Genomic DNA, 23,554 nt, shown 5'->3' with positions numbered 1-23,554 from the left:
CTGTGTAACTATCCTCAAAAAGCGCGGGCGTGACATCTCGCGTTACCAATTTGGACTGATCATGTTGCAAGTGCGCATTAGAAGTTTTATATGACTTTGTTGGCCAGGACATGTGAGTTTTGCGATACGCCCGCAGCGAGAAAGCTGTGGTTAGGCGTTAGCCAATGTACCCTCAAGGGCAAAAGCTTGTGGGCCACAAAAGTAGCAATTTTAGGTTATTTCTGTGCCGCAAAGCACTCCGGTGTATTAGTTCGGCATTTTCGCAACACTTTAATAATTATGCGACTTTTAACATCCAGTTTGGGGATGCTACTGAAAGAGAAATAAACTAAAATCGTCATTTTTGGGGTCCGTGAACTTTTGCTCACGACTGTAAATCTTCAATCTTCCTATATGTGTTGCTCAGAGGCTACCTCTCACTTGGTGAGTCTTTATATAACATAGAATCTAAAATGGCCGGGTCTGGTTCGCCACCCCATGGTGCTATAATTACTGCACAAAAGTGACGTGCACCAGCGTTTGGTAAAGAAATTGTGTGTTTGAATCTCGTTCTTTCGTTCTAACATAACGTAACTTAACCAAGCCTAACCTAACCTAAGGAACGTAAATAAATCATTTAAACACCAAACACGTACCTAAGCTACGACATTTGTAGGATAAAATAAGGAAGGAAGGAACGAACATTTGTTAAAAAACGGTCATTGCTGTCCTTGTCCGCTTCCTCAGTCTAAGAAGCCGTAGTCTGCAGCTGCTCGCGCCGCCCGGGTTGTTAGCCAGGTTTAGACAGCAGGGCCTGCCAGGGAGGTTGACGTATTGTTAGTGGCCACGGCGCTGGTCTGGACGTGTTGGGACAGTCCAACACCATGTGTTGCAGCGCATTAGGTTCGTCTTCGCAGTACCGGCATTGACGCTGGTTGAGTCCCGGGTGTATCGCTTGAAGTAAAGTTCTGTGTTGGTAGGTGCTGGTTTGTAAGCGGCGCCAGGTGGTAGATTGTTCGCGGTCGAGCTTTTGATGTGAAGCTGGGTATTTCTCTTGTTCTTTCCGGTAGTGTTCGAGGAGGTATCGATATGTCCTAGGTATTGTCTGTGTGCCTTGAGTTGCTGGGACTGGAAAGGCGGTGGCAGAAGTTCCCGGTGTCTGTGTCCGCGGGCTGCGGCGCGGGCCGCTTGATTCCCCTGTACCGCCGCATGTCCTGGCGTCCACGCGATGTGGGTATCTTGCAGCGGCCGGTGATGTGAAATGAGGACATGCAGTGCTGCGCTGCTGATGATCTGTTTTTATAATTGAGGCACGCATGTTGCGAGTCTGTTACTATTGTCAGTGGTTTAGCAGCAGTCGTCATGGCTGTTGCTGTAGCCAGCTCCTCCGCCGCCGTGGAGTTATGATCACGGGTAGATGCTGCTGTGACCTCTTCACAACGGGAATTAATCACACTGATGGCGTAGCTGTTGTGCTGTGGATATTTCACAGCGTCCCTGTAAAGTGCGCCTCTGGAGTGTGGTATTGTTAGTTGTTGCTGATGGTCGTTGCGGCGTCGTTCTTTGTTGTATTCTGGGTGCATGTTGCGTGGGATGCTGAATACGTCGATATGTTTTTTTCTGATGTGGGGTGAGAGGCGCCTCGGTTGCTGTGAAGCATCTTCTAGGGGGTAGCCACGTCGGATGAGAAGCGCTCTTCCGGTGGGTGTTAGTTGTAGACAGTTCATCGGGCTGGCTTGCTGCGCCACAACTAGCTCTTCCTAGGTGTTGCGATTTCCAAGTTTGAGACGTTTGTAATTTGATGCGGTTATGGGAAGCCCTAGCATCAATTTATATGCCTTGCGGGTGAGAATATGTAATTTTTGCTTTTCTGAATTTTTGATGCCTAAGTAGGGCTAAACATACGTTAGATGACTGTATATCAGTGATTGTATGTTTTTACGCTGTCCTCTTCTTTGAGCCCTCGCCGACGGTTTATAATTTTTGAATTAGAGGAATAACTTGAAGAATATACGTTTGTAAACAACGCAGTTAAGGTGCTCCTGCTCCATCTTTGGGAATTTGCAAGCCAAGAATTGGTAGTTTGGATACCGCTGGTACCGGTGTGCCGCAGTCTGTCACCTCGGGGTCAGAGTCCCCTTGCCGACGGCGCCCATGGGCCTGTCTTCGGAGAAATTATAACTAATTTTTCCAAGGCGCATGTTAAGCCAAGACGTTGAAGTTATGCCTCGATTGCATCGACAGTGGCTTGAAGTAAGTCTTTCTGCTCTCCAAGGGAACCGCCGGTGGTCAGTATTGTAATTGATTGATTGTGGGGTTTAACGCGCCGACGCAACGCAGGCGATGAGGCTCGCCGTAGTGGAGGGCTCCGGATTAATTTTGACCACCTGGGGATCTTTATCGTGCGCCGAAATCTCGTACACACGGGCGTTTTTGCTTTTCGCCTCCATCAGAAAAGCGGCCGCCGCGGCCGGGAATCGAACCCGCGACCTCGTGCTCAGCATGGTCAGTATTGTAATATCATCGGCATGCAGCGTATAATGTATGCCATCTATTTGAGCTGGCTTGCCTGGCAGAAAACTCATGGCTAGGTTAAATAGTTAAGAGATAAAAAACAATGAAGGCTACCCGACTGTAATATTTTACAACGAATTTTCTAACTTCACTTCTCCAAAGACTTAACTGTATTACTATTTTTAATTACGTGTTTTTGCCATGCGGCATATTACAAAAGTGTAAAACTCCCATCTGCTGCTAGCCATTCTGCTACTTTGACGATCCACTAGTTGTCATTTTGTAGCACTGCGTCATCAACCCAAGTCTAGTTCTTTTTCTTAGTCGGTGCTATATTATTTCTTAGCCAGTTGGTTCCCTGGAACGGAACGATCGCTTTTGTCACAGCATTTTGAACTTGTTTTCTGTGTGCCACGAACACTCCGTTGAGTTTTCAATTTATGCACCTTGTTCTTCGCTGACCAGCGCTGTATCGGTTTAATGGCTTCCGTCTTGTATGTCAAGGTTTCATTTTTATTTCACTGTCCTAGAAATCAACTCATAAAGCGCAGGAAAACATTTTATGGGGCTATGAATGACACGTGTAATGAATTTATTTTTCTAGTTTGCAGGTCACGTCGCCTTAGGTGCAATATTAAACGGCATGCCCTTCACCGGGCTGAGTGGACGTGCATGTACAGAGTTCGGGCTTTTACAAATTCTGTCAACCTCTGCTCCACTGTAAAATATACACGGACTGTTTACGGTGAATCATGAAGTTTGACAAATGAATGTGTGCCCATTTATGGGGCATACTCAGAGCAAAATATTCGCCCTTACAGCTTCTACATTGCTTTTTGAGCGGCTAGGAATTCGCTCCAAAATCTGCCTTAATCCGGCTTTTGCGAATACCTTATGTGAGCGTACTGCCTAGGTACTGAGTATGTCGCACTTCATTCGATACCAGATGCTATTCGCCAACACCAGTTTATTCGAACAACGTTAATAAGTTACTTAAAAGCCAGGACCAAGTAGCCCAGATACATTCGTGTCGGTCGTAAAAGGCTAGCGCGTACATTTGTGCCCTCTCCACTGAATAAATCAAGGGCATTTCGTGTGACCTGCTTTTGAGCATTGATTATTACCATTTGAATTCTTTCCAAAGGAACACCTCTTGTTTTTGTCCTTGGGGCGAGGGAGAACTGCTTTTAAATATCCCAGCTGCGGCAAAAGCAAACGTTCTAATACGAGAGAACAGGAGGGATGTTGAACGAGGTCGTTCTCTCGTGTCTGGGAAACCGGGGGGAATAAATCAAAACTGCAAGCACCAACACTGAAACATTAGAATATTAAAAACAAAATGAAAGTAATGTACACGCTGTTCCTTCACCTGCCTTTTTTAGCTTCACTTCTCTTCACGGTAGGAATTTATACAGTCCATATGTCAACCCGCGTGTTGGCTGGACACTGTCGAGGTAAAGAACGTAAATGTGTCGGATTTTTCGGTGATAATGTAGTCACTGGACTTTGGTGGAGCGAGCTGGTTGAGTTTGTAAAAAATGTTTCTACGGGTAGTTGTTATCGCTATCAGCATTACATCTCACAGTTTATCCTGCAAAGTGGACAAGCGCAAAGGTAATGTGTCTCGTACTTCACCAGCGGGCGTAGCCAGGAACACAGCACACAAGAGTGACCGTAACACCTTGTTTTAGACTGTAGGTACTCCATCAGTAAAGAATATTTATGCACTTTGCGTGTATTACAGTAGGTAATTCAACTTGAGGTGTTTAGGGGTACCTCATTAGCTAAACTGAATAGTTATTGTGACAATCGCGAATTCAGCTTTGTTCACCAATGAATATCCTTTAGAACTCCCCAAATGCAATCTAGCACGACATTACGTTGGGTGCGGGAATATTGTGTGCAGAATTGATGGGGACAAAACTCACAAACTTCCTTCCGTACTCATGCGGTAAGGGTCTTGTGTTAGGGTTTAGGCTGACGCTGTTTTACAACGTCAGCATTGATTCGGAGTGCCCCAGAACGTCAACTGCGTAACGCCCTGTAAAAAATAATTAAAATGTGGTGAAGAAAGTGTTGTATCAATAATACCTATTTGGGAAGTTAAAACGTAAGCAGGTGAAAAGGGTAAAAAAATGTCAAATAAAAAATTCTAAAATTCTCAAAAAGCATTTGTGTTTAGCGCTGCCCTCACACCACGAAAAAAGAATGGTTTTTGAGCAAAATCCGAAACACAGAAAAGATCGCGTAAAACCAACAACTGTACAGGGGCCAATATTTTCACAAAAAGGACAATTGAAGAAACGAATACACGGTGCAGCAGAAAAGAAATCAGCCGAAGTATTTCGTGCCAAAAAGGAACGAACGAAATTGAAGAGATGCAAGTACAATGTTGCAATAAATGAGTTTCGATAACTATAGCCATGCTTTGGCCTTCATAGTACGCATTAAGACTAAAATGCCATTCGGATCTTTTTTCCTACCACAACACTGATCTGCACGCATGTTCTCAAGTGTGGGACAAACACTGTTACTTTGTTCGTGTGTTTTTGGCACGTACTTTCTCTAGAGATTGCCTGGAATCAGCAGCTGTGAAGGACAAATGTGCCCCACACACAAGACTTCGAACTGTTAACGTATAATGTAGACGATAGTGCGTGCTGCGTGACTCGTGAAAGTAACGGCACGTGAGTAGAGCAGGTGGATGCAATCCCCCAGAACTGTGACTTTAGGGGAGATAAGGCATCAGGTGTGACCAGTATGATTGTTCAGATAACTCGCCCAGGCAGCACAGGACTGTTCGGCCTAAAACAGGCCGGTGTACTTTGGCCGGTGATTTTCTGTCCGGCCGTTTTCCGGCAGCCATGTTCGGCCCATGTCCAAATGTGGGCCTTTTGGCCGTATACGGCCGTACTTTGATGGCTGTCCAACGGCCAGTGTCCGTCGGCCAGTCGACCGGCTTACGGACATACGGCCAGATTCCAGCCGTAGGGCTCCGGCCATTCGAAAGCCACCGGTGTACGGCCGAAGTACGGCCGTCGGAGGACAGCCGAGATGCGGCCGTCGGACTCCAGCCGGACTAAAGCTACCGAAAATGCGGCCGTGCTATGGGCATTGGAGTTCAGCCACAGTACGTTAACTGTACTGAGGCCGGTCACTGCATGTTGCGCAAGCAGATGACTAATTCGCGCAGTGCAGAATCAGCACGAACGCAGCATTTTGGGTCCAATGCAGCCACATCAAAAGGAGCTCGCGCGCAACCACCAGCCGTCAAGCTTTCAGCGCAGCCTTGCTTAATTACCAGCCTCAGTTGACAGCAAAATTCATTTATTAAACAGTGCTCACAAATTGTCGTTCCTTTAATTGCTGTGCCTCTTTTACTGCCGAACACAGAAAATATTCAGTTCTTTGTAGAGCTTGAATAGATGTATTGTCCAGGTCCTGATATCCTCTGTGGGGCGGCTTACCTGTAATAAACGGGGAAAGGTGAGGGGGGGGGGGGGCGTCGGAGGGCGCATACTTTAGTGGGTTGAATTTCAGAGAGATAAATTTCGCCGCTTTTAGCCAATTTCTTTTACGGCAATATTCCGGAACACTTTTATGCTATGACTACAGAAACTATTTTTATAATAGTTGCTTGACCGATTTTGATGTATATAAAACCGGCGTGAATGCCTTTACGAAGCGTTTTGGTTCTCAAAAAACACTCAGGAGCATTTAATATAACTCCTTCACAAAAAAGTATGTCAAGTTTTTGCCCATTTTTCTTCCAAAGACATTTTCTACTCGATCAACTTTTCTGATGATCTTGCGCAAAGCTGATCCTAAGAACGAGCGAACAGGTACTTGTTTTCATGAGTATACGTCCACACCACTTAATAGTCCAAAAGAACTTAATTTTCTTTTAATGTCATACTACGTTCAAAAAATTCTAGACGCGTTGCGAATGACGCCCTGCTTCAGGTGGCTGCAGTTGTATCCCTCTGTGTTCACGCAAGGAAAGGCGTAAAATTAGAGTTACATAATTTGTTTCAAACAAATAACATAGCAATGGTAGCATGCATAAAGGAAACCTTGCATACTGCAACGAATAGGGCAATAAATATTTTATTGGTCAAGGTTGAATGCGTTGGGTTCTCAACCCGTCGGAGGCAAACTTGCGCCTCTGGAAGTTTTTTATTTATTTATTTATTTGTTTATTTATTTATTTTTATTCATTTATTTATTCATTGTTTTATTTATTTATTTCTTTGATGCCTGCATGCCTTTGCATGCATTACAGAAAGGAGATACATAACACTAAGCAATAAATGTGAGACAAAATAACAAAATAATTCTACAAAGCGCGCTGAAAATCGTCAATATAAACAGTTATTGCAATCATACGTGGAAGATAATTACACTGCAGTATTGATGTAAAATAAAATGAATCGCGCAAGGCGTCACCTTTAAAGGAAAGTTAATAATTTGCTTTAAGCTAGCGGTCCCACTTTGCGATATGTAGAATGGCGCTTGGACATACTTCTCCCCTTCTACAACAGTTTTCGAATGATAGATATTACGAAAAAAGTTAAACCTGTGGTTTCGTCTGTGATCTTTCACGTCCTGCCATTTCAGTTTACTTTTACTTTCTCGCATGCTAAGTTGAGCGTGCCAATTACCTAATACGAATCGCACTGACATATTCTGTATGTTTTCGAGCGTATCAACCACCTCTTTGGTGTAGGGATCCACGAAAACACATGCGTACTCTAAGATTGAGCGCACATGAGTGAAATACGGTTGTTCTTTTCAGTTAGATGGAGGTTCACGGAGGTTCCCAAGAGTAGCTAAGCTCACCTTCAAACATCGGAACTAAATTAACAGCTAGGCTTCGTCAGTGACAAGGCTCAGTTGTTATCGCAAATTTAAAATAATTTTTTTTCTAAATAGGCAGTCGTAAAATATCATGAAGTAACATAGTGCAGGGCATGAAGTTGATCCTACCAATGCACGAGCGAGTCTCTTCTACGTATATCACCAACAACATAGTGCAACATTGCTTGTCGCAGTTTAATTGTAAGCAGAATAACTTGCGCTTTTGCTCGCACTTGCCTTTCTTTGGTGGGGAGTCCTTGACATGGTGGCGGTTTAGCTCCTGCGTGGTGACCGCTTGTTCGACGCCCTTGAAGGCCAGTTATTTTGGTGAACCATCTCCATCTCGGATCGGACATCTCTGCCGGGTCTATGTCTCCCATGCTCTCCATTTCTTGAGGGGGCGAATAGCCTCGAGCTGATGCGTCGACGAAGCCGGCGGCAGAGGCGTGGTAGCGGCGATGACTGGCGAGGCTTAGCTCACCCGTCGGTGTGGCACAGTCTTCTTGTGGCAATAAACGACATTTCGATGGCCTAAAAGGTTCCCTGCTAATGTCCAGTGTGTCCTTGCACCTTGCCCGTTCACCGAGAACACTCATTACTGTTTGACAAACGATGTTCGTTCATTTAAAACGTAGAAACACGGAGGGGATGAAAAACGCGTCCCCGTCGTTCGGCTCCCTAACGGCTTTTTCTACCCCCAGAAAAAACCGGTCGGTCTCCTTCCAAACACGTCTGTGCATGAATTCTCGGCGCCCAGGCGCGTGCCGTTGTTCGGCTGTATGCCGTTTGCCGAAAAAATGGCGTATAACCAGATACCTTACGTAGGCCGGTCTCCTCTTGAGCACCGGTTGCCAAATATTCTCTGGCCATTCGCTTGCCGTAATTCGGCCGAGGACAGCTAACCGAATGAAAAACGTATATTCTGGGGCCGTACGTCGGCCGGTATCCTTCATAACACTGGTTGCCCGAAGAAAACGAATATTGTACCGGCGGACGCGCGGTTCACCGGTGAAACAACGAATGCACGGCAACCGCGCTCCGGCCGGCCTCCTTTCGAACACCAACTGCCGCACGAATACGCATATTCTGTGGCCGGTCGCTTGCCATGCTTCGGCCGATTACCGCTTCCTGAAGAAAAAAAGGATGCCCTAAGGCCGTACTTCGGCCGTCCTCTTTCTCAACATCGGCAGCCGTAAGAGAACTGAATATCTGGCAGCCGGTTAGCTGCCGTTGTGCGTCCGGACACGGGCGGACGGAAAAATACCGAAGCGCTGGTTGCCGAATGTTGGCCGTTCAACGCATGATCAGTGGCTGCCAGAACCTGGATGCTGGCCGGACATGCCAGAAAGCGGCCATAGACGGGCCGGTCTTGGGGCACACTTTCTGTGCCGCCTGGGTCGCGCCCAAAATCAAAGAATAAGAAGCAAAAAATCAAACCAAAAATCAAACGCAAACAACAAGTTGCAGTGAAGGACCCTGTTCAATTAAATCACGCCAAAGGACGGAGAAAGCAAAACTACAAAAATTCGCATAAACAATGCAGCATCATCAATTCATTGAAACGTAGGACCCGGACTTTGTCTCAAACAGGTTTTTATGCACCCACGAAGCCCTCATAACCACATCCAATTCATTGCACCATATTTATTTTACGTGACCTTCCTGTATGTTTTACCTATCGCCTTCAAAATGGTGCTCTTAGCCCTGTGTTGTCCTTGGGCTCCAAATACATTGCGCACACAAAAAGCCCCTGAGAAGGCTTAAGCATCCTGAGAATATTTTGTAGGTACTATGTAATTTTATTTATTGAGGTGAAGTTGTCCATGTCTTCAAAAAATATTAGCGATCCCAAACATAGGAATGAACGCAGCGCGAAAGTTTCATTGTCACATACATCGGTTCAAATGAACTTGCGTGTGCCTTTCTTGCCACTGTTAAAGTTTTTGGTGTTAGTGGGGATTCTTCAGAACAGTGAGTAGTAGTAAAAACGTCGATAAACACGACACGTAACAAGAAATGTTCTGTAGCTCAATCTTATTGGCGAAGACTACCAGCTTCATTGGCACCGAACGTCACACAGGCATTTTTATGAATACGAATCAAACACGCATAACTATGATCTTTCCCGGCCGGCCCCCTCGCCAGCCGCTCCCCCGCTCACCTCCTCTGCTGCCCAAAGGAAGCGGGATAAAAGCAAACACACACAGATCACAGATGGTGCTGTCCTCTAAACAAAAAAAAATACGTCCGAGAACACAGAAGCCCATCTTAAGGGTTGTGATTGCGACAGCATGAGTGTCCAGCATGACGCTTGTGACCCTTTCTGTTACTCGTACGCTGCTGCTGGTTTATGTTGATAAGTGGGGAGTTGACGACAAAGATGAACTTACCTGCTTCTTTCTTCCCTCCTTCATCGACGTTCTTCAGCTGTTTCTATATATTTGGCGTACTGGAGTGGATTGTGACTTCTCGCAATTGGCGAGCTCAGCCTCACGCTGTGGAACGCCTCGTGCATGTAGAACACTTCGCGGTGGGAAAGGCTTCCGAAGGAGCCGTTCTTGTGACTGAATCTCGGCGCGTGCTATATTGCCCGAGAGGCCTTTAGGGCATTTGCCTTAAAAGATCAAGGAAATGACACGCAGTGTCGTGACAGGCGGTGCACGAGCCGCGCGGGCACTTCAAAATGTAATTGAATTGACCAACACTTTATTGCCCTCATCAGGGGAAGAGGAGCAAAAACGGAGAAAGAGCGAGGGGTGGGAAGCGGAGAGATGATGGGATGGTACGTGTGCCAGGGAGGCGGAAGACTCACCTTTCTCTCATATTTGTAGCCAAGCAAACAGATATACGCCGACATTTTTATTGGTTGATTGTGAGGTTTAAAGTGTCGACGCTACACAGGCGATGATTCGCGCCGTAGCAGACGGCTCCGGAATTATTTTTACAACCTGGGGATATTTAACGTGCCGCCGAAATCTCGATCACACGGGCGTTTTCACTTTCTGCCTCCATCAGAACAGCGGAAGCCGCGGCCGGGAATTGAATCCGCGTCCTTGAGCTCAGCAGCACAACGCCGTAGCCACTCAGGCACTGCGGCGGGTGCCAAATTATTCATCTGCGTAAAACAAAGAATGGTAGACGGAGAGCAATATGGAAATCGCTTTTCTGTACCGAAAAAAGAAACGCCTCAACAATTCATAAACTGCGGCAATGGCAGGGTACACAAATGTAATAAAAACTGGGGTTCGAGGTGACACATAACAATATGCTGCAAGAATACCGGTTTGATCGCTACACAGTTCTGTACACTGGGTACATTAGAATCAATCTTTTTGTGGTTTAGGATCAGCGACTTCGCCGGTTCTGTTCTTAGGTCACTAAACGTGCGCGTGTGCACCAGTATTGGGGCCCACTCATGTAGCACTGCTACTATTTCAAGCGGCCTACAGAAAATCCCGAAAAGCCCAACAGCACTTGAAGGCGTTTCCCACCAGGCCACAGTTCAAGGATGCCCAATACTCATCGAGATGGCCCGCCGTCCGGCACTGTGCCTGCGGTGCTACAACACCGGGTACTACCACAAGAGCTTCAGAACGGCCTACTGCCGCGGGTACCACTGCGTCAGTCATGACCAGGCCGAGTGCACGATGTCATACGTGTCCAGGGCGAAGCAGCGAGCGCCCGCGCGGCCCCAGCTGGTGGAATTTATGGACGCGGACGACATGGCAGCCATGATGAACCCTACGGAATCGGAGGAAATCGCCTCAGCTGCAGGGTCATCTAACCCCCCCAGCCCGCCCGGACCACCTCCTCCTTCTCCACCACCTCCCGCAGTGGAGGACACCAGCGAAGCCCTGGAGGGAGAGGACAGCAGTGGGCAGGAGGAACAGCCAGCCCGGGAAAAACAGAAACAACCTTCCCCTCCCACAGTAGAGAAAACCAGCAAATCCCGGGAAGGAAAGGACAGCGGTGGCAAGGAGGACCAGCCAGCCAGGGAACAACAGAAACAACCTCCGGAAGACCCCTCTTCGAGCGTGGACCCGTCGGCACAGCTAAAATCCTCTCCCCACGGGGGCCCCGTAGCAAAGGACCCCCAGCCAGCCCCCCAGGAGCCTGAAAAGACCATGGAGACGCGCCGGCAGGCCCGGGGCAGAGTAGGGATTAACGCCGGACAAGGAGAAAAGAACCCCGATGGGCCCAGCCAAACGCAGCCAAGCTGAGCACCTTCCCCACAATGAGCCTCCCCCAACCCAGACTAACCAAAACAAGAAAGAGTACAACTCTTATTTACCAATAAAACTGCAGAGGAATCAAAAACAAACTCGGAGAGCTTCAACTCCACATCGGCAAGCTTGGCCCAAAACCTTCCGTCATTGCCCTTGAGGAAACTAACAGCAGACCTAAGTTGTCCGGGTACATTACGTACACAAACCCCACTGAAAAGAATACAGCACTCTTAGTCGGCAGCAATACTGCTGCGACACAACACGTCACTCCCCAACATGGTTGTGAACACGTTCTCGTCGAAATCCACAACCGCAGCATAGGCAGCGAGCAAAACATTTTTGTCTTCAACACCTACTGCCGCCCATCGAAAAAGGATCCCGATTTCGAGAACACATTCAATGACTGCCTACAAGCGGCGACGACGAGACCATTAATAATCTTAGGAGATTTTAATGCCCCTCACACACAATGGGCATACCGCTATCAATCCAAGAGAGGCAAACAACTCACTCAAGAAATAGAACAACACGGCATTACAATCCTCAACGAAACGGGCACCCCCACGCGCATGGGCACGAGTACGTCCAGGGACAGCCCCCCGGACCTCTCCCTGCTAAAAGGGCACCTGGACGTGGCATGGCAGAACATAGCCACAAACCTCGGGTCTGATCACGACATCATTAGTCTAACAAGAAGGGGGCCAAACGTCACAGAACAGGTGGGCCCGGCCCGAATAACAGACTAGGACCGGCTCCGCAATCACTACGGACAACGAGACTCCCGAGCCAACAACCGAAATGGCGCCAAGGACATATCAAGCCTGGGCCAAGGAGCACCTCGAGTTGGTCGACAAATATACCCAAAAGATAGCCACCACTGTCATAACCCCGTACGTTGACACTAAACTCGCACACATATGGGAGGCTCGACACGCGCTGAACAAACGATTGAAAAGACAAAGGCACAATAAGAAGCTCCGCAGGCGCATCCACAACCACAACAGACAGGCAAGGGAATATGCCTACCAACTCTGCAGGGACAAGTGGATGAAGCTCTGTGACGGCTTACAAGAAACCCTATCAACCAGAAAAACATGGAACCTCCTCCGGCATATGATCTATCCACTAAATGGCAAAAGTGCAAGCAACCGCAACTTCACGCGCACGCTCAACAACTGCATGGGGGTTAGTGACCAACTGATCCGTGACCTAAAAAACAAGTACCTACAAAGAGAAAAAAGCAACACGCCTCTCCCCGACTACGAGGAAACGTCGAACCAAGACCTTGACCGGCCGTTTTCAGACCAAGAGCTCATTGCAGCGATTGACGAATCGAACCGAGGCAGCGCACCCGGCAGCGACACCATGACCTACCGAATACTCAACAACCTCAGCCAAAAGAGCCGCTCAGAGCTCCTAGACCCCATCAACAACGCCTGGAAACAAGGGGTACTACTCAAAGAGTGGAAAGAAGACCAGGTCCGGTTCATACCCAAACCGGGAAAAACACCACACATCGACAACCTACGACCTATCTCACTCACCTCCTGCGTGGGAAAGGTCGTAGAACGAATGGTTCTCAGACACCTCCAACGACACTTCGACTCCACTGGACAGATGCCGATAACCATGTATGGTTTCCGCGAGCATCTAGCACCCACGACGTCCTCCTGCAACTTCACGATCTTGTCATCAAGAGAGCGAAAAACCAAACGCCAAGAGCCTTCCTGGCCCTCGATCTTAAAGGGGCTTTGACAACGTCACTCACGCCAGCATACTCCGCAACCTCAACAAGACGGGATACGGCGAGAAAATATTCAAATACACCAAAGACTTCCTTAAAAACCGCAAAGCAGTCATCAAGATCAGAGAGGAAACGTCGCAGCTGATCCAGCTGGGCGGCAGCGGCATGCCACAATGGTCCGTCCTTTCGCCCATGCTCTTTAAACTGGCCCTCCTCTCCCTTCCGGTCATCCTCGACACTTTAGAAGGAATAGACCACGCTCTCAACGCAGATGACGTCACAATATGAACCTCCAAGGCGGGACGGACGGATGGATGGAAGAGGCCCTTCAACAAGCAGCCAACATGGTCCAAGAATACACCCAATCATGTGGTCTCACCTGCTCTACCCAAAAACCTTAACTCCTCGTTATAATGCCAAGCAGAAAAAAGAGCGAAAGACCTTCTGTAACCCTCACCGTCGACGGCACCAACATCAAACCTACAAATCAAGTGCGGTACCTAGGTTTACTCATTCAAGAAAACGGCAAAGCCGGGGCGGCGATCGCCAAACTCAAAACGACATCGGATCAGACCATCCATATGATTGAGCGAGTAACCAATCGTCAAAGGGGACTCAAGGAGGAAGGCGTTCTTCGGCTGGTTCAAGCCTTTGTAATATCACCAATAGTATACTCCGCCCCATAACTCCAACTCCTCAAAAAAGGTATCGACCAACTAGATGCAATAATAAGAAAAGCTACCAAACTGGCCCTGGGCATCCCCGTCCACTCCTCCAGCGAAAACCTCCTGGGCATGGCCAAGCACAACACCGTCCGCAAACTAACAGAGGCCCATCTCTCCAACCAACAAATCCGACTCGGCCAGACCCCAGCGGGACGAGCCGTACTAGCCAAACTCGCATGGCAGGTAGCCTACAACCAAGACAAAGGACGCATACCCACTATCTGGACCACCATCACAGAAAGTAAACCAATCCCCAACAACATGAACTCCGATCGACACAAAGGTCGCCGAAAGGCCAGAGTGAAAGCCCTGGCCAAACTCCTGGAGAAAAACGACGGAATCCTCTACACAGAGCCTCACTTCCCATCGGCAATACATCGGCAACGATAGCCGTCACGACAATTGACAAGCCCATCTGCTGCGCTTCCCTCGTCACGCCCTCCCCCGAAGAGGCCGATGAAGTGGCCATAGCGGTAGCCATTACTCAACCCGGCTACAAGACCATCATCACGGACTCCAGACAGCATACAGGAACTACAGAAAAGGGTGGGTGTCTATCACAGCGACCCGCATTCTCCGAAAGACTGACCCTCCAAATACGAAAACTGAGCTTATATGTGTCCGAGCGCACTCCGAAGTCGAGGGCAATGAGTTCGCCCATCAGCAGGCCCGCGAAGCTACCATCCGGGCCGAGGAAACTGCACAACAACCCATCACTTGCTACCGCGAAATACTATGCCACTACAGGGAGGGTAGCGCGCGTTTCCCGCCCCCCCTCTCCCCACTCCCTTGCTCGACAAGAACAATGCATCTATCGGCAAATTCAAGCCGGGTCCTTTCACACCCTGTACTTCAAAACAAAATTTACCCCGTGCGGTACAAGGAATGCCCTTTCTGCCAACGACTCGGCACGCTCCGCCACGTAATTGGAGAGTGCGACATTTCCCACACCGCCAACATCGACTAGATACCAGGCCGTATGTCACGTGTTCACAACGGCACCTACGTCACGGGGTAGAGGCCCTCTTCATAGAAGGCCAGACTGAGAGGGAAGGGGAAGGGGTCAGAGGGGCTGAAGTCGGTGTTGACTGCAGTGATCTTAAGCGGCCGCGCAGCGCATTCCTGACGCGGGGTTGCCGCGGCCGGCGGGGCGACCTTTTGGGGGAAGCTTCTAAGAGCATTTTTCGCGCAGTAACTTGTGTCAGGAACTACTTTTTAAATTAAAAAAAAAAACAACGTGTTATGGTTGAGTTGTGCAACGTGTTGACTTATGTAAAGAAACTGCCACAAAGTTTACAAGTGGTGCACAACCTCAATCGTGCAAGGAATTTTTTTAACTATTTAGCGGGCTACTTCTATACGCGGAGACGTCATCCGGTGCTGGTCCGTTCGTGCAAGAGTTGCCAGTTCGTCCGGCGCCGGGCTGTGGTTGCTGCTACGATAGTTGTACGTTCCGATCCACACAGTCCGTTCCCTCGTTGCTTTGGCCACTGTTTAGTTACGAAGTCAGCATGCTGAGCGTGGATATGTGCATCAGCGCGTGTGCGACACTATGACTTTGTTGCGCATTTGTGCATAGAGCCTTTCTTCCTCGACTATGTGTGTGTGTGTGTGAACACGTGAGTGAGTCATGCCGAACAAGTGTTGTGTGCCTCGTTGTCGCGGGAACTACAAGAACGGTTCCAAAGTACGGATATTCCGATTCCCGATGGATGAAGAGTTGCGTCAAAAATGGATTCGCGCTATACTGCGGGAAAGCTTCCTACCAAAAGAGAACACGAGAATGAGTAGTTCTTCAGTTTTTTTTTGCATATTCCATTGAGGGCAAGAAGCGCTGCAGTTATTAGAGAGGCATTAACAATTTTTGAATAGGTATTTGCTAGGCACAAGCTCAGCAGTACTGCTAACGATTAAAATTTAAAGCAGAGTTGTAAAGGACTAGCCACAAAATGAGTTTAGTTACTCACGCAAAGACTATGTTTTTCCTCAGGTCTGTGAGCTTCACTTCCACCCGGAAGACATCACAACCGAAACATCGTATACAGACGACTCGACTGGGCAAACAGTCACTGCCCCCTTGCCGCATGCGCGCCTACTCCCAGGGGCAATTCCATCACGCTTACCCGACTGCCCCAAGTATCTGACCACACAGCGCAGCACGCGAGAAGCTCCCGAGGCAAAGCGATTGCGCCTGGAGTCAAGCGCACTGCGAAAAGCTCTTCAGCGATCGGCCGACACTTTCCAACATGAAGTTGAAGAGGACAGCATTCAGTCGCTCAAAGACCTGGCGGACTACGTGAGATGCAATTCGTCGGCTTTCTGGCACGCAATAGAAGCGAACGAAAGCCTCATCCTGCTGCACATTGTTGACGAGGATGCCCCGAACATTAAATATTCCTTCACGATCAAGCCGGATTAGAGCATAGTCTTTCATTATTTGAAGGCTCCCACTCAGAAGCTCGGATGTAACAACTGGATTCCCGATGTAGCGTCAGGGAAGAGAGAAGTTATTCCTTGAGGCTATTGAGAAATGGGACCGCGGCCTGATTTCGACAGCTACAACCTCGGAGAGAGATACTGTAGAAATTGTGCGTGCGCTGCATGCCAAGCTGTGTGAAAAGGAAGAACAGGACATTGTCCACACAGTCGAGTTTTTGATCGAGCTGCTCAACCTTCTGTCCGAGAAAAAGGTGCGAAGACGCTACTCGCCCGACGTCATGGTGTTCGCCTGCCTACTTTTTACCATTTCGCCTCACGCTTACCCGTACATCCGCAGCTCTGGACACATCATTCTTCCGCATCCTGTAACTATCCGATCAGTATGCTTGTCATACAAAATGAACCCTCAGCTTGAGCACCAGCGGTCTACCTTTCTGAGATACATGGCGAAGAGGATTTCGGACCTGGACGATCGCCAACGTGTTGTTACGCTAATGGTGGACGAAATCCACATGAAGCCTTTTTTTGAGTACAAAGGTGGAAACATCACTGGCATCGCTCACAACTCACCACAGGCGGCAAAAAGCGCTCTTGTTTTTATGATTCAGAGCCTCACGTCTAAATTCAAAGAGGTAGCCCAAATAGTGCATGTCCGCTCTGCAGACGGAAAGTTTCTGCACGAGGTGCTGAAAGAAGTCATTTTTAGTTTGGAGAAGATTGGCTACAAAGTTGTATGCGTTATAACATACAACAACAAAATCAACAGGAAAGCTATGGAGCATTTTGATCTGTCTCCTCCAACTTGCTCGTCTTTGGAGACTCGCTTTGTCTATGAGCATCCGTGTGATCCTACAAGGCCATTTTTTTTTGTGATAGACCCAGTTCATATTTTTAGGTGCATCCGAAACAACTGGCTGAAGCAAAGTAATGACCAGCGGTGCTTTTTTTTTCCCGAGATGAATTAAGAACACACAACCGAGCGGCGCATGTTGACGGCATCATTTCAAACCATCAGAAATGTGTACAACGCTGAGGTTGGTCAGCTACTCAGGCATGCTCACACGCTGACTCGGAAAGGGCTCTTTCCGACGGGCATTGAAAACAAAATGTAAAACTTGCGCTGCAGATATTCCACAACTCACTCCCTCCCGCCCTGCGAGCCCTTCAATCGAAGCACAACCTTCAGTTTGTTGAGGGAACCGCGGCTTTCATTGATATTGTGCTGACGCGGTGGAGGATTGTGAATGTCGAGACACCATGCAAGGGGAAAAGGCTGAGGTATGCGCTCCAAAGCCCGGTGTCTTCTCTAGATGACCCGCAAGTGGACTTCCTATAGAACCTTTTGGACTGGCTGGACGAGTGGAAGAATCGAACTGCGCAGTACGACAGCGGCGAGTTGACCAAGGAAACTCACGCTGCTCTCCACCAAACAACTCATAGACTCGTGGAAATTGCTAGGTACTGCCTCACCGAGCTCGACATGCTCTACGTCCTGTTTGGCCAGATCCAAACCGACAGTCTGGAAGACCGCTTTGGGAAATACAGGCAACTCGCAGCCTCGCAGTACCACGTGTACATACGACAAATCTACGCGGGCGAAAACAAGATGCGTTTGCAAAGCACGCTGCCGACTGTCAGTAAACCTTCCCAGCACGAGAGTCACAGGGACGAACAGTGGGAAGACCTTGACCGAGATGAGGGTGCAGCACGCGCTAACTACAATATGGTTGTCACGCGAGACACCTTGTCTAAGATGACTGACATCATTCCGGTATTGGTGTACGTGGCAGGATACTCCGTTTACTCCACCTTGAGAAAGCTGAAATGCGAGAAGTGCAGGGACATCTTAACCATTGACAAGGTAGTCACTGTCTCCGTGGAGGATCCCAACTATGACCTTGTGAAGGAGCTTGACCGAGGAGGACTCGTACATTCCTCAATATTTGCTGTCAACGCCGTTGCACACAGCTACGCAGTCGTTGAGGAATTGTCAAGACGAGACGACTTCTTAACCATTCCCAATCAGCATGAAATGGCGACAGATCTCACTGTGGATCTACTCACTGTGGATATACTTCGATGGATGTGATGGTGTACACACGAAGGAGATTGTCCTTAAGTACATTTTGTGGTGCAGTTCGAACATTTTGTTGAAAAACTTCTGCTCTAGAATGAATGATGACATTCTTGACGCCAGTGAAAAATCAAAGAAAAGGAAGCTTCAAACACTGAGTAAAAAGTAGAATGGGTGTGGTTTTCTCCCCCAGAATAAATCGTACTTGATAATCAAGATGTTGAAATCCTTCGTCTGATTCTCTCGATCGCCGTAGCGGTAAAGCTAGAACATCAAAACTTTCACAATCCGGATGCAGTACTTTGTTACTCCGTGGAGCAATGCTAGGATGCTCAGTAAGATTTTTTCCCAAAATCCTTTATTCGGTATAATTTAACCGCAGCAACTGCGAACGCGGGACCGTTGGTTCTGCTAAAACGTGCACGAAACACTGGCTTTCCGGCGCATTCGCCGGCTTAAGTGGGCCCCCACCCTCTGGCGTCACCGCGGCAGCCCTACGGCCTTGAAATCTAGTCGGTGTTGACACCGCAACCGCTTATCTCCCCCGACTAACAACACCTCACTTGAACGATGGGAGACTTTGCTGCTCAGCCCCGGCCTGGAGGAGCAGATCCCACTTATCGCCAGGGGCCTGGAGGCCCGTAAAGCATATGGAGCCCGTGAAGAGGGCCCCACTCCCTCTGGTGCCTAACGGCGACAGCATTGTTATCTAACTAAAGTCTTCTCTCTCTCTCTCTCTCTCTCTCTCTCTCGTAACAACTTTGACACTTTCAATTTTTCCTCTATTTTAGCGGTACTCTATGCAACAAGTCTTGGACGAGCAACGCAGTACGTTGTTCGGGAGTGCGTTCCCATGCTAGATGCTGTAAAACCAGCTCCTCCATCGGACCTCGCTTACAAGGTGAGACGCAATCATAAGCTGTGGTTTTCTCACGTGGGGCGCGCCATCTGCTTCGCATAAAACTGCGCTCTCGCTTGTAGGAACCTTTAAAGAATGCTGCTTATTTACGAGTGAATAAGGAGGCAGGTCGCAAAACGGAAGTAGTTTTTTTTCACAGTAACAAAATTTGCTCCAAGAGCGAGTACCACGGTAACATGCGACTGTATATAGTATCGTACTATACAGGGTGATCAAAAGTAGGTCGAGAAGTTTTTTAAACTAAGGCGCATATATTTACGTGAATGCCACCTCTAAAGAGAGATTATCCGCCCAGGGGAACACAGAATTAGTTGGTTATAATTGAGGTCAGTGGCTTAATTTACTAAAAATGGTTAATAACTTTTCAGGGGCTGCAGTAAGCAGGCATGTTTGTATTGAAAAGTTTGACGCCATCGTGTTTCTAGACAGTTTCATTTTACAGAATTCTTCTGTCGGACCTCTACTCTGCAATATAGGAATAAAAAATTTAATTGCTGTTCGCATAATTACGTATGCTAGACAGTAAAGATCGGGGCTCAAAGCTCCTCCCTTTTGTTGTGTTTCGATTGCTGTTCCGAGTATTTCAGATTGCGTTAACGTCAGCCACACTGAAAGAGGGCCAGTTTTCACATTAGGCTATGGCTCCAACCCGTTGTCAAACTAGACACCGTACACAGAAGTCACGCCAGTCAATAGAGGAGCTTTGCGCTGGTCGTCATGGTCTTGAATACGTAATCATGCGAACTGCAATTAAACTTGTCAGTTCGATATCTCAGAGTACTTCTGCACGCCTGAATCTGGAGTCCTTGATTATTCAGACAACTCCGCACACAATCAACAGGACGGACGGCTGCATGAATCCTGACTACGCCAAATCTCTTAAAAGATTACCGGGGGCTATATAATTCGGCGTCTTCCAGTGGCCGTTTTCGTTGTGAACAAGGGAGCCGTAGCGCTCCCGAAACGTCAATTTGTTGTTTTTGACTTGGTCAGTGACCTGTGTTTCTTGTTTTGAAGTATGCTACCTGACCAGACGGTATGCCGTCCAACCATTGACTTTATCTCAGAGTACGGATGCGCTAGAAGAATTCTGCCAAATGAAACTGCTTGAGAACACACTTGCGTCTAACTTTTCAATACAAACAGGCCTGCTTACTGCAGCCACTGAAAGATAATTATTACATTTTAGTTAAATATTTCACCGACATCAGTAGTTACTACCTCATTTCGGGTCCCCCTAGACACATAACCGTCTGTAGAGATGGTCTTTACGTACATCTAAGCGTGCAGGTGAAATAAAACCTGTCGACTTGACTTTGACCACCCTGTATATGAATTGCACAAGTGTAGACTGCTTTGTGTTTCGATTGTTCGAGATCGCAAGCACTGTTTAACAGAGCCTTCATAAGAACCGGTTATTTGTGCGGTATCATGTGCAAAACATTATCTTGACATTGCTTTTATCGGGGCTATCTGTGACGATTTTAGGGGATCAGGAGATGGCACACGCATTTCCAGGAGCTTCTACGTTGTTCCTACGCACCATTGACCTACAGGCGATGTCATTGGAAGAGGGGCGGGGTTAGCTTACTTTCTGCGGTGGAAAAATATTTTTGTGCAATGGCCATGACAGCGGCATAGGTTTGATTTTATTACACCTGAGCAGACTAATCTTGCTGTCCTCTTGTTTCGAGAAACATTGAAAGATTATACTCACTGCAACTTCATATGTTTGCATTATGTTGCAGAAAAAACAAAAGCTTCAGTTTACTAAGAAAATAATTAGAACGCGAAGCCAAACAGATGCACACAAGCCTAACTGTAAACTGTGTGCCATAGGAACTCAAGATTATTGTGCCATGACGAGCGGAAAAAAATGTACTCTGAAGCAACGTCCATGAGCGAATGCGCTTTTTTAGAAAAATGCCAAAGAACTGTGTCGTTCATAATGGGACCGCAAGGGGGAGTTCACAGCCCGGTATTTTTTCTCTGGATAATTTTTGTTTTGTGAGTGCATACTGCTCTACGCTGCGTTGCATCCTTTTGCCACGTTGTATATAAACCAAGTTTCAAAGGAAAGCTTTTTTTAACTGCGAGTTCAAGCGCTTCTCCGGTGCGGGAGCAAAACCATAGTGGTAAAGCCAACATTATGGCAAATACTAAGCACAAACCGGATGAAGGCTTTGTTTCTTTTTCAAAATGTTCCCGAAAGTGGTTTTAGAACATTGACCGCAAAAGTGGCGTTATTATTACATCGGGAATCATTTCCCCGTAAAATGTAACTACTCCACTACACACTAAAGTTGTAAATGTTACACGCTTCCAATTTGCTGCCATTAAGTGATGTTGTACATCAACGAAACGAATAACTGCATGTTTGTTGTCTAGGTAAAAACCTCTAGTCCTTCGAAGGTTTAATTACTGTTCGCTACGCCATAGTCCCTGCCGTTGATGAATCGTAAAATAAAGAAATACGCTCAAATACTCAACATATGCGCGGGGTGTATTAATACAATTTCACTGGTCATGTACCTCTGCAATGTGAAATGGACCCTACTTATAGTTTTAGTTGAGCAGGTTCAGTGTGTGCGTAGCATGTAGAAAGCCAGGGAGAAATGAGTGTTGTGTAAGCCAATAGTATAACCCACCATCTGCGACTTTGTTGTTTTCCTGTATAGCGTCCTTACCTTGATTGGTTTGTACAATACGAACTTTATATTGCTAGAAAGTGCAAAGGCTCAAGTTATACGCATCTTCCCGGGGATTTGAATGTGCCCACACTTCGAGCACCAGCACTTCTTCGTACCAGCTTCCGTCACGTAGGCCGATATGTCGACCATATTCATACCAACGTGTCTGCCGCTCACGTGCAGAACATCCGACTGAGCAGCGTGAAACACCCAATAAGCCTTCCTTTCCGCCATGGAAGTTTGCAATGTGGCAGAAGCTTCCCCAGTAATCAAATCCAGGAGGGGTGTCTTAATGGCTGAAGGGGCCGGGCAGGGTAGCCGGGAGGCTAGATAAACTATACAAACTGCTTCCGCTTTAATGCACTAATTAAGTAATATAGGTCTATTCCCCAAATGCTCATCCCCCGTGACATATTCTTCCCTTTTTCTTTATATAAACCTCGGATTGAAGAAGGCGCTTTCAATTTAATCTGGAAAAACGCCTATTTTTTCAGAAAAAGAACTTTACTGAAAAGACCTGTATTTATTTTTTGAGTGCCTGACGATTTTGCAGCGTGCAAGGGCATTTTCAAGCTTGTTGCCAGGGCCCATGCTGATATTTCAGTTATTAAAACATTTTTTAGGGTGTACACAAATTATGCTGAAGTCATACAGCAGAAACTGATTATCCCTTGACGCTCACCATTTACTAAAACGCGGAATTATCTTCCATAGCCCTTCACCTCACTAAATTGCCAATTTAGCGAGGTTTACCTAACTATAACATGAATGGAAAAACAATTTTACGCCTGCATCAGCCCTGCGGTACTCCACACTAGAGGACATCAGCTGACGTTATCTTGGCCACTAAGATAGACACATACGGCTCCATGAACTAGGATTTGTCGCCTATCGGTGTGGCAGAACTTACTTAAAATAAAAAAACGCACCTCCATTCGTCTGTCACCGTCAAGCTGCTATTCGGGCGGCGCTGCTTTCGCTCGGGTGTTTTAATAGTTGTGGACTCACGGCCTGCCCTACAAGCACTTGTAGGGCCATCTCACTACGTGTACAAAACTTAAGTGTCAGTTAAATGCAGACAACCCATTTGAATTACGAGACAAGCGTAGAATCTCGCTTCAGTTGCTCTACGATGGTTTCGACATCAATGAGAAGGTCATGTCTGGGTCATCACGTCGCAACTCTGTTGTATGTTGTGCTGAGGCATACCTGAAATCCCCATTTACCGGACCACGCTGCGTGGCAGGACATTTTAGGTGCCATGGCTAAGAAATGAGTGTTTATTTTACGAGACATCTACACCTCTATTTAGCTGTATGCAACACAATGTATCACGGTATTTCCAACAGCCTTTAAAGGTTTGGTTGCATGCACTTCAGGCGTCTCT

At 47.4% G+C, this 23,554-nt stretch overlaps 1 protein-coding gene and 1 pseudogene across 1 annotated transcript in view; both read left to right on the top strand.

Moving 5' to 3' along the window:
• Nucleotides 1-3,970: 3,970 nt before the first annotated feature.
• Nucleotides 3,971-23,554, top strand: part of LOC144166102 (uncharacterized) — a 33,337-nt gene continuing 13,753 nt past the window's right edge. Inside the window, exons 1-2 of the mRNA XM_077695734.1 lie at nt 3,971-4,107; nt 19,350-19,459. Of these exons, the coding sequence (XP_077551860.1) occupies nt 4,032-4,107; nt 19,350-19,459 (186 nt within the window). The 5' untranslated portion in view covers nt 3,971-4,031. The remainder of the gene's footprint in view (nt 4,108-19,349; nt 19,460-23,554) is intronic.
• Nucleotides 17,084-18,727, top strand: LOC144166182 (uncharacterized; annotated as a pseudogene).

This window comes from Haemaphysalis longicornis, unplaced genomic scaffold (assembly GCF_048455015.1).
Source record: "Haemaphysalis longicornis isolate Haplotype H1 unplaced genomic scaffold, Haemaphysalis longicornis Haplotype H1 scaffold_16, whole genome shotgun sequence".
In the NCBI taxonomy this organism is placed as follows: Eukaryota; Metazoa; Arthropoda; class Arachnida; order Ixodida; family Ixodidae; genus Haemaphysalis; species Haemaphysalis longicornis.
The sequence above is the reverse complement of the archived record's forward strand: the minus strand, read 5'-3'. Positions and strand labels throughout refer to the sequence as shown.